The 21,913-nt window shown below is 43.8% G+C and overlaps 1 protein-coding gene and 1 pseudogene across 1 annotated transcript; one reads left to right on the plus strand and one right to left on the minus strand.

The window, feature by feature from the left end:
* Positions 1-962: 962 nt before the first annotated feature.
* On the minus strand, positions 963-7,761 carry LOC115070298. Its single transcript, XM_029563373.1, has 5 exons — positions 7,426-7,761; positions 7,106-7,279; positions 6,520-6,563; positions 1,681-1,706; positions 963-1,168 (listed from the first exon to the last, which is right to left on the minus strand). The coding sequence occupies exons 1-5, from the start codon at positions 7,759-7,761 to the stop codon at positions 981-983; spliced, it is 768 nt and encodes a 255-aa protein (XP_029419233.1). The 3' UTR covers positions 963-980.
* Positions 7,760-20,504, plus strand: LOC115070293 (annotated as a pseudogene).
* The last annotated feature ends 1,409 nt before the right edge of the window (positions 20,505-21,913 follow it).

Consider the following 21,913-nt stretch of genomic DNA (forward strand, 5'->3'; position numbering starts at 1 on the left):
CTTTTTTCCTTTTTAAAGACAGAGTCTCACTATGTAGCCCTGGCTGGCCTAAAACTTGCTATGTATATGTAGACCAAGTTGGTACATTCAGAGATCCACCTCCATCTGCCTCTGGAGTGCTAGGATCAAATGCATGAGCCACCAAACCCAGCTTCTTCAAATTCTTAAAAACCTTTGTGATATACCATTTTTTGAGACTCGGTCCTGTAGTCCCAGATGGCTTGGAACTTGCTATGTAGACCAGGCTAGCCTCCAACTCAGAGATCCACCTGCCTCTGTCTGAGATTAAAGCCATCAGCCACCATGCCCAACATGATAAAGCATTTTAATACCATGGCTATTACTATCTTCTCCAGTGGTTGGATTCCTGGGGGGGAGCTTTAGTTTTTAAAGAGTATCACCAGTAATTTAGGCTAGCCTGGAACACAACAAAGACTCTGTCTCACCTTCCTGAGTGTAGAGTCTTGACCATTCAGGTCTTGACTCATGTTATATGCAATCAACAACTGCCAAAGATTACTTTTGCTATTTTTGAAGCAGAGTCTCATATAGCCCACGCTGGCCTCAAACTCTTTATGTAACCTAAGGTTGACCCTGAACTTCTGATACTCCAGCTTGAATTATAGGCATGACTGCCACAAAGTCAAGATTTTGGGGAGCTGGGGACTAAACCCACTCACTGAGCTACATCCCCAGACAGGCCCAAAGACTTATCGGCTATATAAAGAGAACTATGTAAAATCTAAATAGGTCCTTGCCTTGTTTGCTGCTAATTATTAAAACAAGTTTTTCTAGAGTACATTTAAATCTTTTTCAATCAAAAAACTTCTGATACACCTAAATTAGAAAATTATTCCATTAATTTACAAATTAGTTTAATGAAGCTGCCTCAAGGTACAAACACAGAGGCTCAACTGATAGACTTCTTCCAGAATCTCTGACCTATACATCACCAAATCTTCATCTATTTCCTAGTCTTTTCAAGGAAACCTCACACCTCTTACCATCACCCAGGAAGGGTGTTCCGAAGGCCCCCCCGGCTCCAGGTCATCCTGGCTGATGCTGCTCCAGGCTGGGCATCCATGTTGCTGCGGCTTGTGGTTTGTGGGGGGTAGTGTACAGGAAAAGCAGGAAGGGAATTCAAGGGAAACAGGAGGAAGATGGCTTTCTGGGAAATCGCCATCACCATTATAGGTGTTAAATAGTACCACACACATTTTATTGCAGCACAGCTTAAAAATTTAACAAATCAAAGATTAAAAATAAAAAAACAAAAATAAAAAAATTAAAAATACAGACGTCCAGAGATGCTCTAAAACAGTTAAGTTAAAGATCAGGAAAAATAAGGTCAAAGACTTAACAGCCAGTAAAATTATTTCCAGTGTGGGGAAGGGGTTGAGGGCAAGGGTGGGGTTGGGAGAGAAAAGGTTTATGTGATCATCTACTTAAAAATGCTAACACCTTCACTTTCTCTCCCAAGATGTAAAACTCCAAAGTCAATCAGGAGGCCGAAGAAATTCTTAACATTCAGAAAAACTCCATTTTAATCCGGTTAAAAATCATCATCATCATCATCATCACCACCATTATAAGTATAGTAATAATAAATAACTAGTAAGGAACAACAATAAAAAGGAAATCAGCGAAAGTCAGGAAAAATGTAAAAAAAAAATAACTTACTGTAGCTGAAGATCAAAAAAATCTCACTGTAAAAAAACAAAAATAAAAATAGCCCAGATTAGAAAAACGGGAGGTGCAAAAATGTCAGTCAATAAAGTTCATTTCTTTTTCTTTTCCAAAAGCAGTTTCCACAAAAACCGCAAGGGTAATGTTCTCAATAGCAGACAAGCAAAGCCCTTTCCACATCATCAATTAATCTTAAAAATACACGAGGAAGTAAAGAGGTCAGTTTATGAGGCTAAAAGGCTCCTCCTCTAACCCAACTGCTGCAGAAAAAATAGAAATAGAAATTTTAAAAATTACATCTTAAATCCAGGTCGCCTTTTGGAATTAAAAAAAAAAAAACACCTGTACATTTGCTGTAGTGCACACCAAGTTGCATCATTATGTTTAAAATGTCTTTATAAAATCAAATTTGGAATGGGAATGTGTGTGTTCTGGAAGGGTGGGGAAGGGAAGTTTAAAAAAATCAAAGCTGAGCTCCAGTGAGTAAGGATGGGGTTCGCCTTGCTGCCCTGTGAAAGGAGAAGGGACAGATTGAGTCATAGTTCCTCAGAAAATGTGCCCTAAACCCCCGAGACAGAAACATCTGTCTGCTGCATGTAACACATTTTGGTGAAGTATAACATTTCACTGGGATGGAGATAGCCTTTAGAGCACCATCATCACTTCTACTAGTGACTGTTTTTACAACTTAACATCAATGTGGCTTCAAGTTAGCTAAATTCAAGTCTGTATCCCCTCTTAAGGGGAACCAACAGAATTTATGAGTGTTCTTTGTAATCAGCAGTTTGGGCAAGAAAAATACAGAGAACCAGGCCACAAATGGAGATGAAGTGAGTAAAGGCCAAACAGATTTATGGGTTTTAACCTAAGGGCAATGTAGATATCCCTGTGAGTAATAGGACTAAAGGTGAATGGCCTACCATGAAGACGTACATTTAAGTCACTCAATTATTCTCAGAACTAAAGGGTGAACAAACCATTAACACTTAAAGAGTCTACAGTTGGGTGAAAGATGTTTTTGAAAAAGGAGCCAGCCTGTTTTATTCACTGACAGCGGAAAAAACCACAGATGGAGTGGGGGGGAAATGATTCCTGAATATCTTATGTGATTAAGACAGGTGATAAAACTGTGCACTTGTGGAATTTATATTTCTGTGCTTCATTTTTTTCTCAACGAATCCCAAGGTTTATGTATGAAGAATCTGACAATAAAACTTAATAATGTACAATGACACAAACTGGTCGTTTTATCAGCTAAAACAAGAACTGCAGCCAGAATAAATCACTGTGCAAATGAGCATGAATTGGTTGCACCAACATTTCAAAGCTCAGACATGAGGTCTTATTCTCCCATACAAATTTCAGTTCACTTAAAACTTCAAAGTATTCATCAAGCCAAATCCTTATGAAAAAGACAACAGAATAAGTACTGTAACTCTTAAGATTTTAAATACAAACTTTAAGTAAACAAGAATGGCATTTACTTTCCCACTTATACCAAGAGAAAAATTTGTAGAAAAGCCAAAAATTGAGTCTGTATTTATATGTAATGACAATGAAAACTATTATTTGGTACTCTCTGAACCTGGTTAACAATTCTTCAGAATGTTAATCGCAAATCTCATCAAAAAAAAAAAATCCTTAGCTGGGCGTGGGCCTGGCAAATGCCTTTAATCCCAGCACTGACTGGGGAGGCAGAGGCAGGCAGATCTCTGAGTTCAAGGCCAGCCTGGTCTACATAGTGATTTCCAAGACAGCTGGGGCTACAGGAGACCCCATCTCAAAAAGACCAAAAAAAAAAAAAAGGCAGCAAAGCATTTACCTCTTTCACTATCAAGATAGCTCACCCAAGATACTAATGAGCTACTACCATTTTATAAAAAGCCAAGTGTTTTTCAATTAATTTGTACTGAGTATTTGTATTGATTTTCTAGGGTCTGGAAAGATGGTTCAGCTGCTATTGTAGACGACCTGGGTTCAGTTCCCAGTATCCACATGGTGGCTGCAGTTCCAGGGGATTCACCCCAGCCTTCTTTTACAGGCACCAGGCATGAACACGGATGTATACATACATGCAGGCACCTGATACTCTCAAAATGAGTCATGCTAACCAGGAACAAGTTACCACCTGACACTTAAAAATGCAAATTCTTGGCAGAGGCAGGTGGATCTCAGAGTTCAAGGTCAGCCTGGTCTACACAGTGAGTTCCAGGCCAGGTGGGGCTACAAGGAGACCCTGTCTCAAAAATAAAAGAACCCCCAAATTTCTAGCTTTCCACCATCTTGGTGCCTTTGGAGGTCTGTTGGAAATAGGACGTCTAAAAGACAAATTCTCTAGAAAGCACTGGAGGAAGTTCACTGTGTGTATGAATGTCTTGCCTGCATGTTAGTGTACAATGTTCATGCAATGCCTGTAGAGGCCAAGAGAGAGTTCAAATCCCTGGAACTAGAATTATGGATTAAGTGTTAGCCATCATGTGGGTGCTGGGAGCTGAACCTCCAAAAGAGCAGTAAATGCTCTTAACTTCCAAGCCATCTCTTCAGTCCCTTGCTGGCTCTTCAAATTGAAGATGCTTATACCCAAGATGAATCTGAATTCTACTCAAGTGATATGCTTATGTGTACAAAGAATGGTGACTCCTGATGGCAACCGGAAAACCAGACTAACCTAAACGGAAAAATGGAAACAGTGGCATGGTTCCTTCCAAATCCTAACATGACCTTCCTACAAAGGCCATTAGACAAAGCTGTACCCATTATAGATTTGGAAAAAAAATTCTAGGGGCCTAGTTTTTAGTTAGAAACTGATGGTAGAAAGATCCAGCAATTTTTCTCTGGTCTTTTTGAGACCCAGTCACAGCTGGCCTGAAACTCAGCATGTATAAGACAATCTCAGAGATGGGTCTGCCTCTGCCTCCCAAGTGCTGGGATTAAGGCACTGGCAACCATGCCCAGCAGGACCCAGCCATGTTTTCACTAGTGGCCTAGTCAAGCCCCAATTTTAAACAGAAGAACCCGCGCTGATTCTCCTAGCTTGTCAGCTTATGTTGGAGACCTATGAAATTTAACAAAATGCCCACCCAGTCTTTGTTAGTTTCCAGATTCTAACAAAGCCATCTGTAATTTTCCCACTTCTGAAAAGTTCTAGTTTTCACCAGCATTCTCTAGGAAATCCAGTACATAAAAACCATTATTTACTTGAAAAGTGGTAGGTATACAGGTTTTAAAAATATTTATTTTGGTCTTTTTGAGACAGGGTACCCTGTAGCCCCCAGCTGTCCCTAGAACTCACTATGTAGACCAAGCTGGCCTTGAACTCAGAGATCCTGCCTCTGCCTCGCGAGTGCTGGGATTAAAGGCATGAGTCACCACGCCTGGCTTATTTTCATTTTGTATGTATGTGTGTATTGCCAGCATGTAGATAAGTGCACCCGTGTGCAATGCCGATAGAGGACAAAAGAGGCTGTCGGATCCCCTGGAACTGGAGTTATGGACAGTTGTTAGCTGCCGCTGAGCCATTGCTACATCCAGCACACAGTTTTTAATGCCACTGCTAAAAGCAGTGACTAATTTTTTGAGGCCTGAATGGTCTGGTCTGGAATACTCAAGAGTGGCCTGCCTCCATCTCTCAGGTGCTGGGATTACAGGAATGGGCAATCACATCTGGCTATCAAATGTTTAGAGGTTAAATTTGTGTAGTCTGGGTTTAAATTTAGTTCATCAGTTCTTGTGAATAAAACCAACTAATCGTAAACATTGAGTTTTAAATTTTTTTAGGTTTTACTTCAGTGTTAAGAAATAAGTCCAGCCAGGCGTGGTGGCCCATGCCTTTCATCCCAGCACTTGGGAGGCAGAGGCAGGCAGATGTGAGTTCCAGGCCAGCCAGGTCTACATAGCAAGTTCCAGAACAGCTGGGGATACAGGGAGACCTGTCTCAAAAAAAAGTCCAAGGCAGGGCTTGATGGTACAAGCCTTTAATCACAGCACTCAGCACTTGGGAGGCAGAGACTGGTGGTTCTCTGTGGGTTCAAGACCAGCCTGGTCTACATAGTGAGCTCCAGGACAGCTGGGTCTACAAGGAGAGACTGTCTCAAAAAAAAAAAAAAAAAAAAAAAAAAAAAAAAAAAAAATAGAATCAAGTCCAGGGAATTTTTCATGCACCTTTTTTTTTTTTGAGTCCAGGTTTCACTGTGTAGCCCTGGCTATAATGCAACTATTATAGATCAGGCTAGACTCACACTGAGGTCTGCCTGCCTCTGCCTCTGTGTTGGTAAATTAAAGGCATGAGCCACCACACCCATCCTTTCCCCATTTCAGAGCCAGAGTGAGCGCAGGGATTAACTTGCAGGCCTACACCTACTTAGTTTTAGGGATGGAATGCCAGAATACTCTGAAAAGATACTACGATTGTCATGTCAAGAAGTTACATTACTACTTTTTTTTTTTTTTTGGTCTTTTTGAGACAGTCTCCCTGAATCCCCAGCTGTTCTGGAACTCACTATGGAGACCAGGCTGGCCTTGAACTCAGATATCCGCCTGCTTCTGCCTCCTGAGCGCTGGGACTACAGGCCTGCGCCACCACGCTCGACAACTTTACTATCTTCTAATTATTCACTGTTCCCAGGTCCATTTTGGAATTACCTTAAGTTTCTGTAATTAGGTTCCCCTAAAGATTCCATTGTCGTTTTAACTCACAGTAGTGCAGTAACTCGATAAAAATACTTGACCTACCAAGGCCAAATTCCTTAGTAGTTCCGCTAACTAATTTAATACGATCCTGGCAACGAACATTATTACGTCTCGAGTTTCGGTCTGAGAAAGATTAATACCTACCTCAAGCAAAGTCCTACTAACATATATTTCAAATGATTTGAAACCTGCAGATGAAAAGCTATAATAATTAAGCTGCAATATTTCCATTTACAAACAGCAATGAGCACTTCGACTTCCACTGGAGGGGTAAAGAAGTTAGTAAGAAAATCCATTGTTATATACGGCTCTGATGCCATGTGGCCCGCTCCGAAACGCACACGCTTCCTGTGCTTCGACTCGGCAGCCCTCCCCTCAACCCCCGGCCAGTTCTCAACTTCAGAGGTAATAATCAATGATACATTAGCGTCGATTGTATTATCAAGCCCTTCGTTCTTCGCTTCCATACTCCCCACGGGGGCGTCCCGATGGTCAGAGATGAAAGAACCCGGCCGTTGGTCCCTGAAGAGGGGTCTTCCGTGGCGATGGCGGCCTGCAGGTCACCAGGAGGAACCTACGCGAAGCGAGGCCCTGATCCCGCGCCTCCGACCCAATCCCTACCGCGCAAAGCGCGGCGTGGCCCCCGCGAGGCCGGAGCCCCGCTTTCTCTCCCGCAGCCCCTCGGGGAGCCGGGAACCCAGCGCCTCTCCCGCACCTGCCCTGCGCTTACCAAGAGAGGAGACGACAGGGACGGCTCCTTCTCCCGGGGTCTACGCAGAAATGCCGAAACTGCAGGAGGCAGAGACCACGTCCGTTCCGACTCCGCGTCTTCACAAAATGGCCCCCGAGCCTTCTCTGCCGCCGAGGCGAAGGCCCAGGTCCCGCCCCGCTCCCGGGAACGTTCCTATTGGCTGTGCCTTTTCTCGCTCCCGTCCCTCACTAGACAACGCTGCCGCTCTTCACCATGCTGTCCAATCACAGTCAGAAATGGGCTGGACTAATGGGGAGAATTTCCACATGCGTGAAAGAAGAGCGTTAGTAATTGGTTACTTTCTTGTCATTCAACGTCTGACGGATGGTTATTGGCCACTGCACCAGACGAAGAGCCGGGTGGAAATTTCGCCTTTGTATGGCGCACAGATTCACATCCGGGTATTTGGCGGGTCTGACTGGCGGCCGAGTCGTCCTATCAGTACGTTTTAGAGTTCCTGGCCGAAGCAGGTCTAGCCAGATATCGGAATTTCCAAGGCGCGGGGGCGGGAAAGTCTGGGTGGAGTCTGGTAGCGAGTGCAAAGGGCCTGCCCGAGCCCCGGGGCCTAGGAAAAGAAAAGCGCCTCCTGAAAGCCTGGGCGGTGCTGGCTGGGAGGAAGGCTTTCCTCCGGCCATGAAAAGCCCCGCAGTGCCCCAAAGTCAGGTCCTTGCTCCTTTCTAGACTCTCAACTGAAGGACGTGGGTTTTTCGGCTAAGCAGTAAATGCCAACCCGGAGCAAGACACCTATCCCCTGTCCCCACTGTGTCACGGTCTGCACGCCACCGCCCGCCCGCTCCTGGTTTCCTCTCGCTGAAATCCCTGCCACTTAGTCGTGCAAGTCCCTCGCCATTGTAGGAATCACGTGCACCAATGTGTATGCAGCTCCCCTCAAAAAGGGATTTTTACCCCCGAATTTTTAAACATTTGGAATTTAAGGTTTACCCAGGTGGATCACTGTGAGAGAGGCCAGCCTGGGGTGGTCTACATAGTGAGAGGTCATCTGGGGCTGCATAGTGAGACCCTGTCTCAAAAACAATACAAACAAAAAGAATGATTTTACTTATATATTTGTGCGTGAGTTTACATGCACAGCTGATGTGCAGGGCCGGGAAAAGGGTTTCTGGCTGCTGGAACTAGTTAAATCCTGTTGTTAGTGGCCATGTGGGTGCTGAGAACCTAACCTGGGTCCTCTACAAGATCAGTAAGTGCTCTAACTGCTGAGCCATCTCTCCAGCTCCCAATTTTTTAAGTTTTATAGAGAAATTTGTAGCTGTGGTACATTATGTGTACATGTGAGTGTCTGGGTGTGGATATCTACACATGTGGGTGCAGATACCCAAGGCGTTGGGAAGGGAGTATGCATTTCCTGGACCTGAAGTTACAGGTGATTGTGAGCCACGCAGGTTAAGTGGTAACTGCTGAACCATCTTTCCAAGCCCTCAAACTTATTTAAAACCCGAAACAAGAAGCACAGGAACTGAAGTCCTAATAGTGTTTTGGGTTTTTGTTTTATTTTTGGTTTTTCTTTGGCCCCATGTATCCCTGCCTGGTTTGGAATTCACTATATATACCGAGACAGACCTTAACTTGACTCCTGCCTCTGCTTGCATGTGATTAGAATGTGTGTGTGCCACCAATTAATATTATTATTGCATTTTATTTTGCATGTATGTACACAAGTATGCCCTTGTGAAGATAAGTGGATAACTTTCAGGAGTCTATCATGTGGGTCCTAGGGATTGAACTCAGGTTGTGAGGCTTAGCAGTAAGCCCCTGCTAACTTAGTAAACCACTTTTAACACCCACCTGTTCTTTCGATTTTTTAAAAAAATATTTTTTTATGTGTATGGGTGTATTGCCTGCATGTAGGTAAGTGCACCTGTGTCCTGCAATGCCCGAGGAGGACAGAAGAGGCTGTCGGATCCCCTGGAACTGGAGTTCCAACAGTTAGCTGCCATGTGGGTGCTGGGATTCGAACCTGGGTCTTCTACAAGAAGATTCAGTGTTCTTAACTGCTGAGCCATCTCTCCAGCCCCTCTTTTGACTTTTAAAGTTTCTGGTACTCTTTTCCAAATATATGTTCCAAATCATCTGTTTTGGTCTTTTTTTTGTTTTTGTTTTTTTGAAGCAGAGTCTCCCCTGTAGCCCCAGCTGTCCTGGAACTCTCTCAAGGCTGGCTTGAACTCACAGAGATCCGCCTGCCTCTGCCTCCCAAGTGCTGGGACTACAGGCATGCGCCACCATGCCTAGCCCAAATCATCTATTTTGAACAAGATATCAGAACAAAACCATCCTGCAAGTGCTCCAGCTGTCCTGGAACTCACTATGTAGATCAGGCTGGCTTTGAACTCACAGAGATCCGCCTGCCTCTGCCTCCCGAGTGCTGAGATTAAAGGCGTGCTCCACCAAGCCTGGCTACAACAGAATTTTTTAAAAAATCAGTCTCCTGGGGGATGGGGGCTCTGATGGCTCAGTGGTTAAAAGCACTGGCTGTTCTTGCAGAAGCCTCAGGTTCAAATCCCAAATCCCAGCACCCTTAAGGATGCTAACAACCATCCATAACTCCAGTTCTAGGGGATTCTACATCCTCTTCTGTCCTCCTTGGGCACTGTATGACACAGATGCACTTACGTACATGCAGGCAATACACTCATACACATCGAATAAAAATTAAAAAAATCAGTCTCCGGCCGGGCGTGGTGGCACACACCTGTAGTCCCAGCACTCGGGAGGCAGAGGCAGGCAGATCTCTGTGAGTTCGAGGCCAGCCTGGTCTACATAGTGAGTTCCAGGACAGCTGGGGCTACAGGGAGACCCTGCTTCAAAAAGACCGAAAAAAAAAAAAAAATCAGTCTATCTATGGCCTTAAGATGTTTATAGGTTTGGATTTTTCTATATTTTTGTATGTGTGTGTGCACATGCGTGCATGTCTGTGTGTGCATGTGTTAAGTGTGTGTGTGCGTGTGCCACAGCACTTGTATGGAAGTCAGAGGACAACCTGGGGAGTCAGTTCTGTCCTTTCACCATGTGAGTTCTAGGAATGAAAGTCAGTGTGTCAGACTTTGTAGCAAACACTGAGCCACCTTGCCCACCAGTCCCTCTCAGTTTCTTCCCCTCTTCCTCTTTCTTGTTTTTGTGTATGTGTGCGTGTGTATGTCTGTGTTCATGTGTGCAAAGGCCAGAGGTGGACATGAGGTATTTTCCTCAATCGCTCTGCATATTATTATTATTATTTTATTATTGTTATTATTAAGACATGGTTTCTTACTGAACCTGGAGCTCACCCATTTGACTAAACTGGCTGGCCCTTGAGGCCCAGGGTTCTCCTGTCAACACCCCCTCCCCATGCTGTAGTCAAGTGCTACAACACCTGGCTTTACATGAGATCTGGGGGATGGAACTCAGTCCTTCTGTGAGTGTATCAAGTAGTGTATGACCCCAGCCATTTTTTTTTCCCTTTATGCTATAAGTTTTTCTTCAGCAGTTCTTTGCCTTCCTTTCCCTACTATCCCAGCAGTGACCTCAATCCGGCTTAAGCCTTCTTTAACATATACACCATCTGTTCTTCTGACTCTAAAATACAAGCTTTATCCTCTCATAATTTTTCCTTTAACTAATCTTTGTACACACTACAAAGCACTTTTTAGTTGACAAAGCTTACATTTTATAACAATAGGAGAGACTGATTTGTGAGCAAACGTCTAAATGGTTTTTTTTTAAATTTTTTTTTTTGTGTGTGTATGCGTGTATTGCCTGCATGTAGGTAAGTGCACCCATGTCATGTAATGCCCAAGGAGGACAGAAGAGGCTGTCGGGTCCCCTGGAACTGGAGTTACAGACAATTGTTAGCTGCCATGTGGGTGTTGGGATTTGAACCTGGGTCTTCTGCAAGAACAGCCAGTGTTCTTAACCGCTGAGCCATCTCTCCAGCCCACTAAATGTTATTAAAAATTGCTATGTGAGCTTCCTTGGTCATATCTTTGAAATTATAGTTTATGTAATAATTGTATATGATTAGCCATTATAAAAATAACATAAAGTCCTTTTCTTTCATTTTTTTAAATTTTCATTTTATGTATATGAGTATATGAGCATATTGCCTTGCCTTCATGTATGTAAGTGCACCCATGTCATGCAGTGACCACAGAGGTCAGAAGAGGGTGTAGGATTCCCTGGAACTGGAGTTATGGACAGCTATTAGCTGTCACGTGGGGTCCGGATGAATCCAGGACCTCTGCAAGAGCAGCCAGTGCTCTTAACGGCTGAGCCCCAAATCTTTCCCTTTCTTTCTTTTTGTTTTGAGACCAGGTTTTGCTGTAGCCCCAGCTGTCCTGGAACTTACTATGTAGACCAGGCTGGCCTTGAACTCACAGAGATCCACCTGCCTCTGCCTCCTGAGTGCTGGGATTAAAGGCATATGCCACCACGCCTGGCTACTATTTGTTTATTTTATTTATTTATTTATTTTTTAAATTTTTTTGGTGTTTTTGAGACAGGGTCTCCCTGTAGTCCCAGCTGTCCTGGAACTCACTATGTAGACCAGGCTGGCCTTGAACTCATAGAGATCTGCCTGCCTCTGCCTCCCGAGTGCTGGGATTAAAGGCGTGCGCCACCACACCTGGCCCCTGCTTTCCCTTTCTTAATAACCTGTCTCTATTCCTGTTTTTCACCATGTGTCCCTGGTCTCATTCTTTGTCCTGGAACATAAGAGCCAGGAAACTCCAATGGGTGTCCTCCACCCCTGATCCCTCCCACTCAGATTCATGCCTTGTAACACTGGGAATATTTGCAGTACAAAGACCTGTGTCTTTTGTTACAACTCAGTTTCAGCCCTACCTGCAGAATGCACCCATCATGTTATTCCGCTTTGTACTCAGACTCCCAAGGTTCTGCTGCATACTCCCCATGGTCCAGAGACCCTGACTACAATCTCTTCTAATGAACTACACACTTAAAGTAATTAAAATAGTAAACTTAGGGGCTGAAGAGAAGGCTCAGGGGTTAAGGGCACTGACTGCTCTTGCACAGGACCCGGGTTCGATTCCCAGCACCCACATGGCAGCTACAAACCATCCTTAACTCCAGTTCCAGGGGAATCTGAAGCCCTCTTCTTACCTCTGTGGCATCTCACGACACGGTTGCACTCACATACATGCATGCAATACACTCATACACATAAAAATAATAAAATATTAATAAAATAAAATAGTAAACTTAATGTTCTGTGTACTTTCCCACAATTTTAAAAGGTTTAAAAAAAAAAGGGATGGCCATTGAGATGGGTCAGCAGGTAAAGGTGCTACTCAAAGCCTGACAACCTGAGTGTGGACCCATGTGGTGGCAAGAGAGATGTACAAGTTGTCATCTGACCTCCACATGGGTGTGATGGCATGCATGGATGCACACATATACATACACATGCATATACAGATAAAAATGTAAAAAAAAAATTTAATTAACTGTGGGGTTGAAATGATGCTCAACAGTTAAGAGCACTTGCTATACAATCCTGTGGACTGGACTTTAGATCCCAGCACCCAGCTAACAAGCCAGACATCTCTGCTTGCAACCCCAGCTCTAGGTGAGGTGCTGTGTAAACAGGAAGACAAACCCAGCTGAAAAAATGCCAGTCCCAGATTCAAGGAGAGACCATAGCTCAAGGGAATAGGTGGAGAGTGATATAGGTGGGTACCCATCACTCTCTTGTGGCTTCTACTAACCCACCTGCACCCACAAGTGCCAGTGCACTCACATGCAGACACATATACAAACAAATAAGTAAATACATCTTTTCTTTGAAAAAAAAAAGTGTTTTAAAAATGAACTTTAATCCTATTTTTATTTTATATGTGCATATTTAAAGCTGGGCATGAGGGTCAGTTTGAGGTCAGCTTGGTCTACATAGAGAGCTCCAGGCCAGCCAGGGCTACATAGTGAGACCCTGTCTGAAAATGTCAAGAACAGACTGGGGAGCTGCAGAGGGCAGGAAAGGCAGGTGCAGAAGCTGATGTAGCTGGGCCCAAGAATGCCTCACTGTCTTTTTCAATTTTCAGAGTCTGTTGACTGTAGTCTTGCTGCTTATGTGTATGTGTGCTTACATCCGATCCTTAGCACTCAGCCTCCTGAACAGAATGAAACTGGACTATTGGAAATATTTTGGAAGTGTGCCAGAATGGATGCCCATGAGTCCTTATGCTGCAGCCTGTATAGTAATGGCCTTCAGCAGACTCTTCATACAGTTGCTTGGGAAATGCCAGTATGTAATTGCCATCAGATTCTGTGTAAACAAGGATTTTCCTGCGCATAAACAATGGGAAGAATGGTTAACTCTTTTGTTTCTCAATATTGAAAAAAATTTCCGATGCTGTTCTCCATGTTTATGTTATTGAACCAATGAGTTATATACATAATTAAGATGTAACCATCTAATACACAGAGTTTAATAGTCTGAACAATCAACCTCAGCACTCCAATATTGTGAAATTCTAAAAATTTTTTTTTTGTTTGTTTTAATTTTTTTTTTTTTGGTCTTTTCCAGACAGGGTCTCCCTGTAGCCCCAGCTGGCCCAGAACTCACTATGTAGACCAGGCTGGCCTTGAACTCACAGAGATCCACCTGCCTCTGCCTCCCGAGGTTAAAGGAAGCCCCTGGATCGTCACTAGTTTGTCCTTGGAAATTGTCCAGTTATATCGCCCTACAGCAAGAAATCCCAAAACATGGTTTCCTGACCAGCAGCCTGAGCCTTACCTAAGAATCAGAACAATACTTTCTTTTTTCTCACCTTTTTGAGACAGGGTCTCCCTAGCCCCAGCTGGCCCAGAACTCACGATGTAGACCAGGCTGGCCTTGAACTCACAGAGATCCACCTGCCTCTGCCTCCCGCGTGCTGGGATTAAAGGCGTGTGCCACCACGCCTGGCTAGAAATGTTTTTTTAAAAAAAGCATAATAGCTGAGTGTGGTGGCACTTGGGAGACAGAGGCAGGTGGACCCTGTCTCAAAACCAAAACCAAAAATAAAAAGCCTATTAAGTAGTTATATCTGGATGCCAAGATTTTTTTTGTCTTTTTTACTTTATTATTGTTATAATTATTATTATTATGTGGTCTTTTTGAGACAGGGTCTAATGTTTTTTTAAAAAAAGCATAATAGCTGAGTGTGGTGGCACTTGGGAGACAGAGGCAGGTGGACCCTGTCTCAAAACCAAAACCAAAAATAAAAAGCCTATTAAGTAGTTATATCTGGATGCCAAGATTTTTTTTGTCTTTTTTACTTTATTATTGTTATAATTATTATTATTATGTGGTCTTTTTGAGACAGGGTCTCCCTGTAGTGCCAGCTGGCCTGGAACTATGTAGATCAGGCTGGCCTCCATCTCACAAAGATCCACCTACCTCTGCCTCCCAAGTGCACTACCACGCCCTGCTCTGGATGGTAAGATTACAAATACATTTCACTTTTTTTTTTTGGTGGATTTTTTTATTGGGGTTTATATGGGTTGGGACAGTAACCATAGGGCCTGCCCGTCCCCCAAATACATTTCACTTTTATATTTTGGTTAACGTCTACGGTGAACATATATTAATATGTAATCAAAAAATATTGTGAAATAATATATTATCCAGGCTGTCCTCGAATTCACTGGTTTGTCTCAGCCTCTCCAGGAGTGCTGGAATCACAGCTGTATACCAATATACTCAGCTCTCAAAATGTTGTTTAAGGTGCTGGAGAGATGGCCCAGCAGTTAAGAGGATTTGCTGTTCTTCTAGAGGATTTGGGTTCAATTCTTAGCACCCACAAGGCAGCCAACAACCCTCAGTCTGTAACTCCAGTTCCAGTGCATTCAATGACCTCTTCTGGCCTCTACAGCACTGTACTCACATGATGCACTTACATAGGTACAGCCAAAACACTCATACTCATAAAATAAAAAATAGGCCTGGCGAGGTGGTACATATCTTTAATCCCAGCACTCAGGAGGCAGAGGCAGGCAGATCTCTGTGAGTTCAAGGCCAGCTTGGTCTACATAGTGAGTTCCAGGACAGCTGGGGCTACACAAAGACCATTTCAAAATGACCAAAAATAAATTAATTAATTAAATTAAATAATTTTTAAAAAATCTTGTTTGGCTGGGCGTGGTGGTGCATGCCTTTAATCCTAGCACTTGGGAGGCAGAGGCAGGTGGGTATCTGTGAGTTCAAGGCCAGCCTGGTCTACATAGTGAGTTTCAGGACAGCTGGGGCTACAGAGAGACCCTGTCTCAAAAAGACCAAAAAAAAAAAGAAGTCTTGTTTGATGCCTGAAACTTCTTTAACATGGAAAAGGCCTTACTATTCAAAATTTTTTTATGTATATGAATGTATTGCCTGCATGTTTGTAAGTACACCATATCGTGCAGTGGCCAAGATCGATCAGAAGAGAGCATAGGATCGATCCCCTGGAACTGGAGTTACTGATGGTTGCTAGTAGCTATGTAGGTGGTGAGAACCAAACCTGGGTCCTCTGCAAGAGTAGCACCAGTGCTTTTATCTGTTGAAGCCCACTTTTCAAATTTAGAATACATTAAACCTCAGGTGAGGTGGGGCATCCCAGGACTTGAGTGACAGAGACAGAAGAATTATTTCAAATTACAGAAATTAGAGACCAATCTGGTCTACATAGCGAGACTCTGTCTCAAAAACAAAAACAAAAACAAAAAACAGGCAGACATGGTGTTCCAGGACTCCAGAGGCAGAGGCAGGGGGATCACTGTAAAATTGAAGCCAGCCTGGTCTGCATAGAGAGTTCCATGCCAGACAGGGCTACATAGTGAGACTGTTTGAAAAAACAAACAAAACAGAGGGAGGGTGGAATTCATGTTTTAATTGAGAAGTCTCTGGCTCCTGTGGATTGAGCCACCACCACACTGATTCAGCTCATTTTTCTTCAAAGGTACCTTAAGGCTTTGCCCCTCCCCCTATCTTGGCCCCAGTAACAGGATTTTTTTTTTTTTTTTTTGGAGACAGTATCTTGCTCTACATCCCAGGTTGGCCACAGGCTCATTATTAAGCCTGGGTCTCCAACTAAGGACAATCCTCCTGCTTCAGCCACCTAGAGTGCTGGAATTATGGGCATGAGCCACCACACCTGGTTCTTTAACAACAGATTTGGGGCTGAAGGGATGGTTCAGTGGTTAAGCACACTGGCTGTTCCTGCAGAAGACCCAAGTTCAGTTCCCAGCACCTACATAGTAGCTAATAACTTTTTATAACTCTAGTTTCAGGGAATCCAAGGCCCTCTTCTGGCCTCTGTGGTCATTGCACACATGTGGTACATTTACATACATGGAAGAAAACATCTGTATACTTAAAATAATTTTTTAAAAATCTTTTATTTATTTTTATTCAATGTGTATGGGTTTATTGCTTGCATATAGGTAGGTGTACCTGTGTCATGTAATGCCCGTGGAAGTCAGAAGAGAGCATCAGATCCCCTGGAACTGGAGTTACAGAGGGTTGTTAGCTGCCAGTGGAAATTGAACCCAGGTCCTCTGCAAGAACAGTCAGTGCAGTTAACTGCTGAGCCATCTCTCCAGCCCCCCAAAAATAAATTTTCTGAAAAACAGATTCAAGCCAGGTGTGGTGGTGCACGCCTTTAATCCCAGCACTTGGGAGGCAGAGACAGGCAGATCTCTGTGAGTTCAAGGCCAGCCTGGTCCACATAGTGAGTTCCAGGACAGCTGGGGCTACAGGGAGACCCTGTCTCAAAAAGCCAAAAAAAAAAAAAAACCAGATTCAAAGATCATTCTCCCAGCATCAACACATTCCTGTTAATCTCAACAAATACATTTTCAAGCTTTATTTTAGCGAAAAAGTTCATATATTAAGGAACGCTTCATTGCTGTTTCTCCCAATTCAGCTTGTATGAAAAAAAAATATAGTCTTCACTAGAGAGAAAGTTGAAAAAAAGATCTACAAAGGGTTAAGAGCTGGAAGACTTGGATTAGCTTCTCCTTGGGCCAGCAGGAAGACAAGAGGATTGGAGGCTGGGGTATTAGGGGACAATGAACCATCAGAAGAAAGAATTGGACAGAGTTCTCTGGAGGAAGCCAGAACAGTAAGTTTGTATCTAATATAGATTTATAGTCTCCCCTTTTTTTTTTAATCTTTTTGAGACAGGGTCTCCTTCTAGCCCCAGCTGTCCTGAAACTCGCTATGTAGACCAGGCTGGCCTTGAACTCACAGAGATCTGCCTGCCTCTGCCTCCCAAGTGCTGGGATTAAAGGTGTGTGCCACCACGCCTGGCTTATAGTCTCCCGTTTTAAAAAATATTTTTATTTATTTATTAAAATATTTTATTTATTATTTTTATTTTTTTTATTTTTTTTATTTTTTTTTATTTTTTATTTTTTGGTCTTTTTGAGACAGGGTCTCCCTGTAGCCCCAGCTGTCCTGGAACTTACTATGTAGACCAGGCTGGCCTTGAACTCACTGAGATCCTCCTGCCTCTGCCTCCCAGGTGCTGGGATTAAAGGCGTGCGCCACCACGCCCAGCTTATTATTTTTATTTTATGTATATGTGTGTATTGCCTGCATGTAGGTGAGTGAGCCTATGTTGTGCAATGCCAAAAGAGACCATCAGATCCCCTGGGACTGGAGTTATGGACAGTTGTTAGCTAGCATGTGGGTGCTGCGATTCAAACCCGGGTCTTCTGTAAGAACAGCCAGTGTTCTTAACTGCTGAGCCATCTCTCCAGTTCCCTATAGTCTCCCTTTTTGACCCTGGGTTTTTTTTTTTTTTTTGGTCTTTTTGAGACAGGGTCTTTCTGTAGCCCCAGCTGTCCTGGAATTCACTATGTAGACCAGGCTGGCCTTGAACTCACAAAGATCCACCTGCCTCTGCCTCCCAAGTGCTGGGATTAAAGGCATGCTGTGGCCACCACACCCAGCCTACCCTGGGATTTTTTAAAAAAATTTTTGTGTATGAGTATATTGCCTACATGTAAGTGCACCCAAGTTATACAACACCCTTGGAGGCTAAGAAGAAGGTGTTGGATCCCCTGGAACAAATGGTTGTTAGCTGCTGTGTGGGTGCTCGGACTTGAATCTGGGTACTCTTGAAGAGTTGTCAGTGCTCTTAACGTGAGTTTTCTTAAAGCTTTTCCACGCTTCTGATTCTCTTGCATTTAGAGTCCTAATTCCTCATCATTTTCATAATGAACAAAACTTCAGGGCCTTGCATTTGCCAACCACTGAGGGACATGTCCAGCCTCATTTTCTTTTTCTTTAATGATTACTTTTTGAATCAGGGTCTCACTATGTAGCCCAGGCTGACTCCACACTTGTGCCCCTCCTGCCTCTGTTGCGCATAGGAGATGCCTCCTTTTTTTTTTTTTTTTTTTTTTTTTTTTTTTTTTTTTTGGTCTTTTTGAGACAGGGTCCAATATCTTTTAAAAAAAAAAAAAAGGAGATAGACAGGCTTGGTGGCGCACGCCTTTACTCCTAGCACTTGGGAGGCAGAGGCAGGCGGATCTCTATGAGTTCAAGGCCGGCCTGGTCTACATAGTGAGTTCCAGGACAGCTGGGGCTACAGGGAGACCCTGTCTCAAAAAGACCAAAAAAAAAGAAAAAGATTTTTTTTTTTTTACTTTATTTATGTGTATGCATGTATTGCCTGCATTCAGGTAAGTGCACCAGTGCACCAGTGTCTTGCAATGCCCAAGGAGGACAAAAGAGGCTGTCGGATCCCCTGGAACTGGAGTTACTGACATTTGTTAGCTGCCATGTGGGTGCTGGGATACAAACCCGGGTCTTCTGCAAGAACAGGCAGTGTTCTTAACTGCTGAGCCATCTCTCCAGCCCAAGATTTTGTTTTTTAATCATGTGGGTGTGAGTGTGTGTGTGTGTGTGTGTGTGTGCGCACATGGGTGCTCATTTGTGCACATGAGTACTAGTACCCATGGAGGCCAGAGGCCTTGGATCTGTGTGGTGCTAGAATCCAAGTGATTGGGAGCCACTTGACCTGGGTCTTGGGAATCAAACATGAGTCATCTGGGAAAGCAGTACACGCTCTTAACCACTAAGCCATTTCTCCAGACCCCTAAAATTTTTTAAATTTATGATTATTTTTTTGGGGGGGAGGCGCTTATGCCATGGCCAGTGTGGAGATCAGAGGAATGTGGGATTTCTTGGTTCTTCCACCCTGTGGGTTCTGGAGGTTTAACTCAGGGTCAGGCTAAGTGACAGCTGCCTTTACCTGCTGAGCCACCTTGCTGGCCCTAGGATTATAGATCTATTTTGTTTGTTTGTTTGTTTGTTTGTTTGTTTTGAGACAATGTCTCACTCTGTAGCCCTAGCTGGCCTGGAACTTGTTGCTAGGTGGATCTGGCTGGTCTCAAACTCACAGATAGGATCAGTCTGCCACTGCTTTCTGAGGGCTTGGATTAAAGGCACGTGCCACCCACACTCTGTGTGTGTGTGTGTGTGTGTGTGTGTGTGTGTGTGTGTGTGTGTGTGTGTTGAGCAGGCACCCTTTTCAGCAATACTTTGAAAGAGTTCCAAATACTTTTCGGGGGGGGAGGGCTGTTGTTGAGATGGTCTCACTATGTAACCCTGGCTGACCTTGAACTTCCTATGTAGACCTCTGGCCTCAAACTCAGAAGCTGCCTGCTTCTGCCTCCAGAGTGCTGGGATTAAGACATGTGCTATTATGACATCCGACAGAGTTTCAAACACTTTTTAAAAAAAATATATTTTATTATTTTTATTTTATGTGTATTAATGTTATGCCTGCATGTAGGTAAATGCACCCATGACATGCAATGCCCATGGAGGATAAAAGAGGCCATTGGATCCCCTGGAACTGGAGTTAAGGACAGTTGTTAGCTGCCATGTGGGTGCTAGGATTCAAACCCCGGTCTTCTACAAGAACAACCAGTGTTCTTAACTGCTGAGCCATCTCTCCAGCCCCTCAAACACTTTTTATAGCACATCCATTACAACACATTCCCCCAGAACAACCCTTAATTACCTCAGGCTAACACCCAATTAAGTTTAAACATTGGTATAAAATCTGATTTAAACAATTTTAAAAAAAGGAAAAATGATAGTGTTTGCCTCATCATGTGATTAACTTCTTTTCTTTTTATTTTTTTGGTCGTTTTGAGACCGAGCCTCCCTGTAGCCCCAGCTGGCCTGGAACTCACTATGTAGACTAGGCTGGCCTTGATGTCACAGAGATCTGTGCCTCTGCCTCCTGAGTGCTGGGAGTAAAGGCATGAGCCACCATGCCCAGTTTGTGATTAATTTCTTGCTGTGTTCAGCATGGCAGAGATTCAGAAAATCCAAGAAGAGAAAAGACGAAACATGAAAGAAAGACAACTCTTAGAATCTCAAGAGTAGGGAACCAAAGCCAGGCATGGTGGCACATACCCTTTAATCCCAGCACTTGGGAGGCAGAGGCAGGCAGATCTCTGTCAGTTTGAGGCCAACCTGGTCTACATAGTGATTTCCAGAACAGCTGGGGCTACAGGGAGGTCTTGTCTCAAAAAGACAGAAAAAAAAAAAAGTTGAGAACCTGAAAGTCTCTCTACTGAGGGAAGAGAGGGGCCAGGAACTCCTAGTCCACTCTGTATGTATTGCTTTGACCTCTGTAATCATGGCAAACAGTGTGATTTTTACTCAGTGCAGTGAGTTTTGAGAAAGCTTCCTCAAGACTTCTGGCATGTTATTTTGAAGCAAAGAACCTGTTTATTACAATGAAAACTAGCTAAGCATTGTGGCCAGGGGTCAGGGTGTTATTTCCTTGTATGCTTTAGGGTGGGGGCGCTGTGTTCCTTTACCTTAACCCTCATGCCTATGCAACTTTTGCCAAGCCATTCTTGTTTGTGTGGACTCTTTTGTGGGGGGATGGGGAGGGAATTTGAGGCAAGGTCTCAAAATGTAGCCCTGGCTGACCTGGAAGGATCAGGGGTTAAGAGTTTCATAGTAAGCCGGGCGTGGTGGCGCTCGCCTTTAATCCCAGCACTTGGGAGGCAGAGAAAGGTGGATCTCTGTAAATTCAGGGCCAGCCTGGTCTACATAGTGAGTTCCAGGCCAGCTGGGGCTATGGGGGACTCTGTTTCAAAAAGACCCAAAACACAAAAAAAGCTTCATAGCAGAATAAGGGACAATTAAGTGCAAGACCTAAAGGAACAAGCAGAAGTTCTGTCATTGTACTGCACTGGCAGTTTCCTGCACCAGTTTCCCTCCTGTCATTTCCTGTGACAAACAGCCAGGTTCCCTTGGTAGTCTTTCATGTGGTCATAGAAAACCTCGGATTTGCCATGGTTAGCTGCCAGATTAGGTGTTGTGCAGTACCCAGGACGCACATACATCAGATTAACTTTAGCTCAGTCTCAAACATTTGCTGACCTTCCAGAATCATTTTGGGTTTGTTTCCTTCTTTCTGCTTAATGCTGCTGATTATTCAGGACGTGCTTCTGGCTCCAGTCTCCCCCCCCCCCCCCCCTTTGAGACAGGGTCTCATTGTATAACTCTCTCTCTGGCCTAGACTTCACTATGTAGACCAGACTGGTTGTGAACTGACAGAGATCCACCTGCCTTTGCCTCCCAAGTACTGAAATTTAAAGGCGTGTGCCACCACGCCCAGCTTCAATTATATTTAAATAAAAAATTTTTTGCACTTTTTTAATTGAATTTTTGCGATTTTCATACAATATAATTTGTTGGCACTTAGATCTGTTCCCCTCTCCCCCAGCTCCCCTCACTCCTCCTAGTCCAATTTAATGAACTAAGGACTACAGAGTCTG

This window comes from Nannospalax galili, unplaced genomic scaffold, assembly GCF_000622305.1.
Source record: "Nannospalax galili isolate Female #2095 unplaced genomic scaffold, S.galili_v1.0 scaffold1256, whole genome shotgun sequence".
Lineage (NCBI taxonomy): Eukaryota > Metazoa > Chordata > Mammalia > Rodentia > Spalacidae > Nannospalax > Nannospalax galili.

What these genes read in the sequence shown, in the direction of transcription:
- LOC115070298 (XM_029563373.1), bottom strand. Translation starts at nt 7,761, where the DNA reads ATGGCCGGAGGAAAGCCTTCCTCCCAGCCAGCACCGCCCAGGCTTTCA. An exon ending in CCCTGTCGTCTCCTCTCTTG is followed by an intron (nt 6,564 to 7,105) that starts GTAAGCGCAGGG and finishes TTTCATCTGCAG; the next exon opens with GTTTCAAATCATTTGAAATA. An exon ending in TTAGTAGGACTTTGCTTGAG is followed by an intron (nt 1,707 to 6,519) that starts GTAGGTATTAAT and finishes GTTTTTTTACAG; the next exon opens with TGAGATTTTTTTGATCTTCA.